Consider the following 11,506-nt stretch of genomic DNA (forward strand, 5'->3'; position numbering starts at 1 on the left):
CGGCGGGGGCGGGGGTGGGGGGTTCTCACACGGATTCCCTGGACCCTGGCTGTTTGGGAAAGAGCTGGTTGACAGCTGGTGGCCAGAGGTTTCCTAATGGCCCTTGACACAGAGTGAATGTGCTTCTCTTTTAATTTTTTTTTTTCTTCTCGGGCCTGGGTGAAGGAGAGGATGAGATCTGGGCATCGGCGTCGGTCTGACATGAGCACATTGCTTATAGTCAGACGTGGACACCAGACGCCCCCATGTAGCCCTAGTGACATGATGCCTCGCCACGGCACCGGCAGTAAAATCCGGTGACCACAGGGTAGAAGTCCCAGATGGCTAAGTTCCCTGCACGCATCCAGGAAGGTTCTCTTTCCTTCCTTCCTTGCTTTTGTGAGCACTGCCTAAATCTCTGAAAATGTTCAGTGCAGGGGGTCCGCCGTGGAACTGGATTAAACTTAGACGGTGCCGTCCCAGCAAGGTGTGAGCCCTGAGGCCTGGTGTGCTTTCCCTTTCATGGTCTCTGGATGGCGAGCCTTGCTGATGTGGTGTTGATCTAGAGGCTCTTGCTTTTAGGTAGGCCCAGACTCGTGCACCTGCTGTGGGTCCTCGGGAGCTCCTGGCTCACACTGACTGCTCAGCATCCAGCTCCCTGCCCCCTCGACCCCAGGCTCTGTCCTTGGCATCATCCCCCCTTAGGCATGACGACTGGGGCCCTGAGGCTCCTTGCTCTAGCAAGTGTCTGTGCTGATGCTCCAAGCCAGCCCCTTGGTCTAGGCCACAGGGTGCCGTGTGCCTCTGACATGTCTTTGCAGGTGCTCTGGTTCTGGTGCGATCCATGGTGGTGGGCTTGGGTGGATCTGGGCCGCGCACAGGCCCAGCCACCTGCCACCCAGATTGTGGGGAGTCTGGAGGGTGGATGTTAGGGAGCCATCCGGTGCATGACATGCTGTGTGCTCTGCAGAACTGAGCCTGATGTGCGGTGAGCATGTCCCCTTGGGGTGCTGGCCTGGCCTCAGGGACATGGGGTCCTCTCCCGCCCAGCAGCCCTGCAGGAGGGTTGCCAGCTGAGGACACAGAGACACGGACTGCAGGCAGAGGTTGGGAGAACAGGGTGTCCCCAGCGTCCAGGCCCCCGGCCCTTGTCAGTGGAAGGGACCTTGGTGGCGAGTGTCCTGCCTCCCTCAGAATCCAGAACTCAGAGTGCAGTGTGGTCCCAGAGAACGGGCTGTGAGAAGCACCAGTCCTCCTACGCCTCAGCAGCCGGCTGCACGCCTGCTCTGGATGTGCACCTTGCACATCTCCATGCGTGGTGCGAGAGGCAAGAAAAAAAGGCCATGAGAGTAAAGGTCAGGTCTCTCTCTGTGGTGTTGTGAAAAGCACAAAACGTGATCTGGGGTGTTCAGCGACTGCCCTGGCCTCGGAAACCGTCTTATAACAACCGGAGCCTCACAGCCTCCAGACGTGTCCCACGAAAGCGTCCTGCAGTCCTCAGCCTCTTGGCTGCTGCTCTGACTGTGTGCGTCATCTTTTTGTTTAAAACCACAATCTGGGTGCATAACGCAATCTTTCATTAGGATGCCTAAATTGGAAAGTGACAGCAGTGACACAGCGCAGACTGGAATTATGTCATGCAGCCTTGGTCGGAGGACAGTGTTGTATAAGCGAGTCTCGTCCTTTGTCCCTGGGTCATTCTCGGGCAGAGTGGGCTGCAGCCGCACGGCTCCCGGAACCCTGTGTGCTGACGCAGAGGGTACGCGGGGAGGGCGTCAGGCACCACCCGAAGATGGTGCAGAGCAGTGCGTTCTTAGCTGCGGGAAAGCGGGGTTTTTGGAGAGGCCTGAAGGGGCCAGGGGTGCAGAACACATCTGTGGTGCCCAGCGGGCTGTTGGTGGGGTGAGTCACGCCGGCCTCTGAAATCCAGGAGCGGAGTCGTGTGTGCGTGTCGGCTGCCCGGACAGGTCCCTTCTCAGGAGCACAGCTTCCTGCAGATGCCGATTTGGGGAGAAAAACGTTCACCGGGCACGCGGTCATCTGCTGGCCGCTCCTCAGGGATCCAGAGCACAGATGGTGACGCCGGGGCTGGGTTCCCCGCTCGGCCACGTGGCGAAGCAGGCCCTGGCTGGCTCGGAACCGGCCTGGCACACGCACCTGCCCCGCGGGGTCGGCCAGCAGAGTCGCAAAACCCTACACGGCTCCTTCCGTGTTGGGCCGGAGTCATCCGTGGGAAAGGGAGGCTCTGCTGGGCTGTGTTCTTATGTGTTTTAAGTCCAGACAATCAGCATTAATGAAATTTGTACCCCGTGGTCTTTAGAAAAAAGCATTGAAGGCGAGTGAACAGTGTGAGGAGAGAAGAGAAAATCGCGTCAAGGCAGGGAGAGCTGTGTGGCGGCCAGAGTCAGGCTGGTGCGCGCCCGGCTGGTCCCGGAGGAGCCCCAGGCAGAAGCGCCCCGCCTGGTCCCGACAGGAGGGACAGCGCTTCATGGCCGTGCCCCCAGCGGGCCTCACGCCCGAGCAGAAGCCGTGCTGAGACCGTACTGAGTAGAAAGCTCTGCTCTGCTCGAGAGCTGGGGACCCCGCTGGCCCTGGGCTCTGCTCTTGGGGGTGTCGTGCACGCAGCTGAGAAAATGCAGGGTGTCTGTTCCCCTGGCCTGCGGCAGGAATGTTAAGTGGCTGCAAACACTGGTCCTCACCTGTCCAATTGCTAAAAATACCAGTTTCCCTTCTTTCCTCACTTCCTCTCGCGACTGTGGTGTCCATTGTCCCGTCTTCCTGCGGATGTGTCGTGTCTTTCCTGTTCCCTGCGGTGCCTGCGGGGTCTTGACAGGCGCACCGGGAGGGGCCGGATCCGGCGTGGGGACCGGCCAGGCATTTCCCTGTGACACCGGCATCTGAGAGCAAACCCAGCATCCTCGATGTGCCCGTGTGCGTGCGACATGCCGTTGCCGGCCTGGCTCCATGTCATGTCTGCAAGCTCGTGGCCTAGGCGCATTAACGTTGGAGCCTCTTGGACTCCTGCCTTGGGAGATGACTTGGCGGCAGGAGGTGCCCCCCTCCGCTCGCCTCTGAGGCCCCGGTGATGCCCGCGGGCCTGGCGGGTGCCCTGGCCCTGGTGTCGGGCTCCGTCCCAGAAGAGGCGGACCGTCCTGCGTCCGTGCGGAGTGCAGTGTGTGCCTGCAGACTGCACGCTCGGTGCCTCCAACACGGTGGACGTGGCTGGACGTTAGCTGAACGTGTGGAGCGGTGGGCACGGTGTCGGGTGCTGAGGACCCTGCCTTGTGGCCCGGAGACGCCACGGCTGCGTCATTTCCTCCCACAGCTGCCGTTGTCCGTGTGTGTCCAGCTGTGTGCCTTGGGAATGGAACAGCGGTGTCTGGCCGTGCCCGCTGTTGACCCCACCGGGTACCATCCTGTCGAGTCTGGAGAGGGCAGGGGTGGCCCTGGTAGCACGGAGGACGGGGCGTGTGCCTGGACCAGTGCCCCCACCTTCAGGTGTGGCGCCGCTGCCGTCCCCGTGCTCCCGGTGAGGGACTTGTGCTCCGCGGCTCCTGGCGGCCTGCGGAGGGCGGGGAGCCGAGACGCAGCCCCAGTGTGGGCGCCCCTGTCTGTCCTGCGACCCTCCAGGGTGGGCTCCCGTAAGCCCTCCACGCCTCGGTCTCTATGCTGTGAAGCTAGGTGTGAGGTGACGGAGCCGGCAGGGGGGCAGCCGGGGCAGGGCTGCAGGGCAGCGCCCGTCTCCGTAGGTGGAGAGAGCTGGCAGGGCGGGTTGGCATGATGGGCTGCTGCCGGGGGACCCGGAGTGGCACCCCACCGGCTCCTGCCCGCCGTCCTGTGCACCGTGGGTGGGTGGGGGCCGGGGTGTCACCCCTGCCGCGCTGACCCTCATGGTGCCCTTGCTGCCTCGGAGCCTGGCCGTTTGAAGCCCGGCAGGGGGGTGGTGCTGCTCGCCTGGTGACTGGGATCCTCCCCCTCGGAGCCGGGGACCAACGTCCTCGCGACTGGGCCGATTTCACACCCATTCTCAGACCTTTCCTCTGAAAGCACATAGGGAAACAAAGTGCAAAGCAGAGACGAAAAGAAAAGAAAGCCAGGGGTGCAGAGACCTGGCCTGGACCCCGCAGTTCAGCACAGGAGGTGTCTGGGCCCGGGCAGGGGGTTCTCCGGCTGAAGCTGTGGCTGAGGGACGAGGCGAGGGCCGTCCTGCCGGGCGGGAGGGGTCGGCCCACGGGGACCCTGCTCCCTGTGCTCGCGGGTGTGATTTCAGGGGAGACGTAGAGGTCTTGGGGGTGGACCTCAGCCTTGCTGAGCGCCCCGTGGAGGTGAGGGCGCTGGCCTGCCCACAGTGACCGTGGTGTCTTTCCTTCCAGGGGTCCCGAGGACTGAGGCTCCCACCGCCGTGCCATGGACCAGCCAGAGCTGCCCGGCCCCGCTCCCGCAGGTAATGGGCGTCCTCGGGGAGGGCCGGGAGGGTCTGGGCAGCGCACGAGGGGTGGGGTCTGGGCCCTTTGCCTGCGCGGTGCCCCCCTCACTCTGGGGTGACCTGGCTGGGCCGCCTGCCAGGCCCAGGCGCCCTGTGAGCACTGCCCCCGCCCCCCGACCGTCGGAGGCCCGCCTGGTGACGGGCGGTTGACTCTCTCGGGACAGGCTGTGCGGGGCCCTCGGCTGCTCCCGACGCCTGCGGGGGCAGGAGGCAGTTTTCAGGTCTGCCTCCCGGCACCCTGGGCTCGTGTGCGGCAAGTGTGGACCCAGCGTCTGCCTGCCCCGTCCCCTCACCAGAGCGAAGCTGCTGCTGGGGCGACCGAGGCGGGGCATCGGGGGGCTTGGTGGGGTCACCCCCCGCTCGCAGGGCAGGGCCTTCCCACGGCCCCAGCCCAGGCTTCCTGGACAGACTGCCTGTGCCCCGCACACCTCGAGGCGTGGGGAAGCCACAGTCTGGAAGGAGCCTGTGTGGGCCAGAGACCGTCCCGTTCCTCTCTGCAGGCGTGCGCCCGGGAGACGTGGCCCCTGGCTTCACCCTGCCCGTTCGGCCCTGCACTGGTGGTGGCGCTCCGGGCCGCAGCCTTACCTCGGGACGGAGGAGGGCAGCCTGCGGGTAGGGCTGATCTAGGGCCGATCCCAAAAGGAATCTGGGCTCGGGCCAGGGGATGCATGTCCCGCCTGTGCTGGTCGCCAGGAGGGATGAGCTCCAGTGCAGAGCCGCCCGGTGACAGGGCTGTTCCCAAAAGCCGGCGAGCTGGCTCTGTGGTCACAGGCTCCCGCGTGCCTTCCCAGACGTGGCCCGAGCGGTGTGCCGGAGGGCGGCCCGGCTTCTGTGGGCACCTTGGTGTAGGCCGGCTCCCCTGCTTGGCCATGGCCGGGGGGCTGCTCGGGGGGCCTCGGCGGCTCCCTGCCACTGGCTTGGTCCGCGTGTAAGCCGGCGTTCGGGCTCTTCCAGGGCAGGCCTGACTCTGATCGTGTTGATCGAGGAGGCACTGCTGTCCCTGTTGTGCCTGCGCGCCCGGCGGGTCTGGCTCCGTGGCCTTCCCGTGGGTGGAGGCCGGCGGGGTGTGGGGCTGCCACCGTGGTGATGGCCCGGCTCCTGCCTCGGCCCCTGCTGTCTGTCCGGCTGTGCCGATGGCCTCTGTGGGGGGCAGGGCCCAGCGGTGCTCCAGGTGTGGGCGCCTGGCAGCTGTCAGAGAAAAGTCGGAAGCACACGGCCCCAGGGCCCTTTCTGCACCTCTGTTTGTAGGAACAAGGGTGACGCATGACCTACTCAAACCCTGCGGGCGACACCTGCTTTCTGCAGCCCAGGGAACCCAAACCTGTTCTTCCCCTGTTCCGTGGGTCCTGGCGTGCGGGCAGCGGGTGTCCAGAGCTGGCTGAGGCCCGTCTGGGCATGACCCGGCCTCGACAGTGACACCCTGTGGATCTGCACGCCCGCCGGATGCAGCTCTGCACTTGGTCGGGGATGGGGAGGGGCCCGGGCAAGCGGCTGGGGGTTGGGCAGGAGAGCTGGTGACCCCGGGGGAAGGCCTCGGGCCCGGGAGCCACAGCCTGAAGCCCAGGGCACCAGGGGCCGCCAGCCGGCCCTGCGAGCGTCCAGTCAGGAGGCCGTCCAGAAGGGGCGAGCAGGATGTGACGGGAAAGGGGTGGCTGTCCCCATGGAGCCTGCTGCAAGGGGAGGCCGGACGTGTCCCCAAAACAGGAGTAGAAGGGGAGGGGGATGGTGCTTCGGTGCGGGCTGCACAGCAGCAGGCCCGCCGGGGGCGGCCACATCTCAGGTCCCCCGGTGCAGTCCTCAAGGGGACACAGGACCAGGCCCGGAGCAGAGAGGCCCCAGGCAGAGCCGTGGGCACGAGCATCGCGCCTTCCCTGCATGCCCATGCCGTCCCCTCCACCCGCCTGTCCCCCTTGGCACCCCACGCGCGCCCGTTCAGAGCCGTGAGCAGGCCGACCGGCAGGCCTGGCGGTGTTGGGGCCCAGCTGTCCCTCCGGGGCATCGTCTACGGCCGGGCCCTCGCAGCTGGGAGCTGGCTCAGGGGCAGGGGCTGGACGGACCCTCCGTGGGTTCCTGGTTCCCCTGGGGGCGCGGCCTGTGCCTGCAGCGTGGACGGGGGTCCCCATTTCTGTGGGCTGATGTGTGGTGTGGCCTGTGACCGGGTGTGGATTCAGGCCAGCATAGAGAGGAGAACGGCGCGGTTCTTGCTGACACGGGCCACCGGGTCTAGGCAGTGCGCTCTCGGGTCGGGTTGGGCGCAGCGGCGGCAGCGCTTTCGGATGAGTCTGTGGTGGGTCACCTCTAACCACTGTGACGGAAGTGTCTGCTCCCAGATGCCCTGGGGCACAGGGGCGGCAAGAAGGACCAGGTCTGACCTTCCCGGCGCCACGGGGACGCGGATCCCGTCTCTCCTCTTGGCTTGTCTTGTCTGCGGGACCACAGACCCCAGATGGACGTTCCCTGCCGGGGCAGAGGCAGGCCGGTGCCGCGGGGCGAGGGGCTGACCCGCGGGTCGTGAGCAGGTGCGCGCCCCCGTCCTCGGAGCAGTTAGTGCGTGGCCTGGACCCGGCAGGTGGTGTCCATCGCGGGCACTCGGTGGACCCGGCGAGGGGCTGACGCTCCCGGGGGGCGGAGCACGGAGCCCCCAGTCCCACGCTGTCCACGTGGCCGCCACCCCGACGTCCAGAGCCGGGAGCAGGCCGGGAAGGCTGGTGGCCGTGATGGCCCCTCGGTGCCTGCTGCTTTGCAGAGCACGTTTGTTCTTCTTCTCTAGTAATGGCACAGATTACAGCGGGAGTACTCTTGTGCTCTGACACTTGTGGTCGTATCCGCCCCACGGACGGAATTGCAGCCTCCGTCTCTGAGCTTAAAAACGAGTATTCCCTGATTTCCTTTTCCTCAATGACTTCGTTTGTTCGCGGGGTGTCTGCCAACCCGGCGGTGGATGTTCAGCAGCCTCGCCAACCCCCGACCATGCTCCTCAGCCCCAGAGCCCCATCCCCCATCCCCCGAGAGGTGAGGGGCCCCAGCCTGAGCCCAGGCCGTGCGGCAGCGGTGTAGACCGATGTGTGTGTGGGGGTGGGGGTGGGGGCAGGGTGTCTCCCTCCCTCCTTCCCTCTCTCTGCTTTCCCAGCCGGGACCCCGTAGCCTGTACTGACCTAGGGTTTGTTGCAGTTCAGGGGAAACTCAGATCTTTTTCCCGAGATCCGTGGTGTGAATTCTCTTTCCTTGGAAGCGTGCCGGCCACGCGGTGTGACGCAGCCTGGCAGGCATGGCCCGCAGCTCCGCCTGCATCCCTGGGTTGTCGGGGGTGTAGACCACAGGGCCAGCCTGGCCCCTCTGCCTGGAGCGCCGGGGGGAGCCTGTGTGGTGCCGGGGGATGCGCCGATGCACAAGGGACGTCGTGTCCTCCCTCGTGGGAGACAGACCATGAGCAGGGTGCTCGGGGTCCCAGGGTCACCCAGGGCAGGCTCGGGGCTCCCCAGGGGAGTCGGAGGTGCGGCCCGAGGTCTGGAGGCGCCTGCAAAGACTGGGAGCAGGGGTACCTGGTGTGCTGTCCGTCCATGGACGCTGCAGGAGTCGGGGAAGAGAGGTCCCGGGTGCTTGAAGCAGAAGGACTTCGCTGCGGGTTGGTTGGTGGCTCTGCAGCAGGTCGGGGCCCGGGGCAATTGTCGGGTTCCTGCTGTGAGGACCTGGGCAGACCGAGTGTGCAGGGATGGGGAGGGATGGAGGCAGGGCTGAGTCGGGACGGGCCTCGTGGGAATCCACGCAGGGCTCCTCAGATGCGAGTCCAAAGCTCTGGCAGGGCGTCTGGTGTAGATGGTGGGTTTTGTGCCGATGAAAGCCCAGGCCCCGGGCAGGCCTCCTGTGTGGGGGCCGAGGCAGGGGGTCTGGCAGGGGAAGAGGAGTCGGCTCGGGCAGCCAGCCCAGTGCCAGGGACGGGGCCAGGCCTGCATGTGTCGCAGCTGGGGGGCAGGGAGCGGGGGTCCGGGTGTGGGCAGTGTGGGCTCCTCAAGGCCTCCCTCCTTGCCGTGTAGACGCCGGCTGTCCCTGCACAGACAAGCCCTCCTGGGGTCGTCCCTCTGCATGCGTGTCCTGACGCCCTCTCCTCACGAGGACACCGGTCATGCTGCATTAGGAGCTGCCCTGGGGACCACCTAACATGGCTGCATTCTGAGGGTCTGGGGCTTCGGCCTTCAGCTAGGATTTGGGGGGCACACAGTTCTGTCCCCAAGAGGGACTAGGAGCAGCAGCCAGCGAGGTAGGAGGAAGCCAGGATCGCGCAGTGTCGTTGATGCCAAGGAAGGTTGCGCTGAACGGGGTAAATGGGGCAGTGGAGGACAGCCCGGTCACTGGGGGACAGCCGGCAGTGACCCCCGGGCATTGGCTTTGGGGACATCACCCAGCATCCCGTGAAGCCGTTTGGCCGGCAGGTGGGGAGGCCCTGGCACTCCCGGGGTGCTGGGGGAGGGGCGCAAGCAGGTGGGGCTCCGAGGGTTCCCAGGGCCGTGAAGCTTCTCTGCGACCCCGTCACGGTGGACGTGCGTCATCGTACGTCCGTGCAAGCCCACAAAGTGCACGTACCTCTCGGCGCGGGTCGGTCAGGGGTCCGGAGACGAGCGTGAGCACCTCCTCCCCGTGGGGCCCCTGTGTGTGGGTCCCGCGGGGCCGGGCGTCATCAGGCCTTTTTTAAAAGCAGTGTCTGTGCCGTCACTTCCAGGGGCATCTTCCCTAATTTCAGCAATCTGCAGCGATAACGCATCACCTCCGGGAGAGGCCGGGGTCCCGGGTGCCCGCTGTGCCGAGGGGATGCGTGCCGGCGTGGTCCCCTCTGTGCCTGAGTCCGGATGGGAGCCTCCCCCTTTGTTCTCCGTCGTGTGCCTCCTTGGAGGGGGTTCTCCGTTGTCCGACTCGGGCCATCAGGAACCTGAAGCGCCGGGAAGAGTTGCGTCTGGACAACTGTGCGCCCGGGTTGGGTTTCCTGCCAGAGACCTTGCTGCCCTCGCCCACATGAATGCGTGGCTCCCGTGAGGAAGCTGCTGCCTCCACCGGCTTCCTGGCACTCGGCAGTGAGCGGCCGCCTGGCGCCCGGGGCTGGGGTTCCGTGCGCCCCAAGCCCGGCCCGTGTCTGGGGGCTTGTCCCGTGAATTCTGCTCACTTGTGGGAAACAGGAGTCGCACGTGCGTCTTTATCTAACACAAACCTTGGGAGTCGTACGCCCCACAAACGTGTGCCTACAGCAGAACGGCCGTGAAGTCGACAGGAGCGTCTGCAGACGGAGGACGGGCCGTCCCTCGGGGCAGCCCCGAGCGCCACGCGGCACGTCCGTCTCTGTGCGACGTTACTGCTACGACCGTCTCTCAGTGTCTGGTTCGGCAGCATGACGTTCGTTCACGACCTTGCTGTGCGCCCACCACACCACCCGTCTCCAGAACTTTCCATATCCCCCCGTGAGGCTCTGTCCTCCCTGAACACTCACCCCACGTGATGGGGCCACAGTGGGCCAGCCCCTTGGTGCCTGGCTCGTTGCACCGGGTGCAGTGTCTTCAGGGTCAGGCCTGGCGTAGCAGGTGCCAGGGTTTGTCCTTTTCCAGACTGGATACGTCCCGTTGTCTGTACAGAACACGTCTGATGTGTCCGTCGTCTCTCCGTGGACTCATGGGCTGTGTTGTGAATAATGCTGTTTGTAGGGTTGCACACATGTCCCCTCACACGCTTGTAGGGTTGCACACGTGCAATTGCACACTGGTAGGACTTCACACGTGTCCACTTGAACGCTTTTAGGGTTGCACGTGTCCACTTGCACGCTTGTAGGATGGCACACATGTCCACTCGCACCCTTGTAGGGTTGCACACATGTGGCTGCACACTTGTAGGGTTGCACACGTGCGGTTGCAGACTTGTGGGGTTGCATATGTACACTTGCACACTTCTACGGTTGCACACGTGCACGGGTGTGCAGGTGTCTGCTGGAGTGCCTTGGATGGCCGGGAGCTGTCTGGCATCTGGGAGCCTCCACAGCTTCCACGCTGGCTGCTCCGTGGAATGTTGCAGCAGCAGCGTGCCAGGGTTCCAGTCCCTCCCATCCTCGCCAGTATGTGTTAGTTTTTTATTTAATGAGTGTGAAAAGACCAATTAAAAACACTATTAATATGTCAGGAACCTCTTTCCAAATTATTGAATAAACTTCAACAAAATAATTTTAATGGTTTCTTTAGTATCTCATTGTATAAAACTATTATAATTTGGAAAATCTATATTCTAAGACATTTAAGTATTCTAATCTCAGATTATTTCTATAAGATAGATAATTTGTAATACAGACTCTGAGACCGAGGACATACAAAATGATAAGGCCTTGATAACTATCGGCAGCTCACCCTCCAGAAGGTCCCCAATGCACGCTCTTATCAGAACTAATGGTTTTAGAAACAGATCTTTCTGAAGCCTTTTCTTGATCCCGTTTTGGTATTTGGTAGTCTCCTACTGTGAGCAGACGTAAACTGGGGCGGAGCTGCCCAGAGTGCTGCTGGGGTCCCGCGGGTGCCGTGCACACGGGTGTGCCGGAGGCAGGGGTGTCCTGGCTGCCCCGGCAGGAGGCTCCAGCCTGACCTGTCACTCATCACCGCCAAGAACGTGCTTGCTTTGGAGGACCCGCTACGTATTCTAATTCCAAAGATTCAGGGAAAAAATAAACCCCCTGGTGTTTTGGAACCCATTTGTGTTTTTGGACCTTCAGAGGTTCGTGTGGACAGCGAGGCCCCAGCTGGACAGACGGTTTCCAGACTAACTCAGGCTGACACGTGTCTGTCCACTTCCCGCCCTAGAAGCGACCTCACCTCTAAACCCCTAATTCTGACTGTCCCACCTTCCCCCCCACCCCCGCTGCCCGCCACCACCCCGGCTCAAGAGCTGCCAGGTGCCCGCGTCCTTCGGCTGCCCTCTGCCCCTGAAGCTGGTTTGTGCTGCTTGGCTGTTGCTGACCTAACCCTTGACCCTGGATTGAGAGGCGCGGAGGGCTCTGAGCAGGGCTGGAAGGGCAGA

General features: G+C 63.9%; 1 protein-coding gene across 1 annotated transcript in view; it reads left to right on the forward strand.

Moving 5' to 3' along the window:
* Positions 1-11,506, forward strand: part of ARHGEF10 (Rho guanine nucleotide exchange factor 10) — a 78,934-nt gene that overhangs the window by 1,366 nt on the left and 66,062 nt on the right. Inside the window, 1 exon segment of the mRNA XM_055335438.1 lies at positions 4,353-4,423. Coding sequence (XP_055191413.1) covers positions 4,387-4,423 — 37 coding nt within the window. The 5' untranslated portion in view covers positions 4,353-4,386.

This window comes from Nyctereutes procyonoides, unplaced genomic scaffold (assembly GCF_905146905.1).
Source record: "Nyctereutes procyonoides isolate TBG_1078 unplaced genomic scaffold, NYPRO_anot_genome, whole genome shotgun sequence".
In the NCBI taxonomy this organism is placed as follows: Eukaryota; Metazoa; Chordata; class Mammalia; order Carnivora; family Canidae; genus Nyctereutes; species Nyctereutes procyonoides.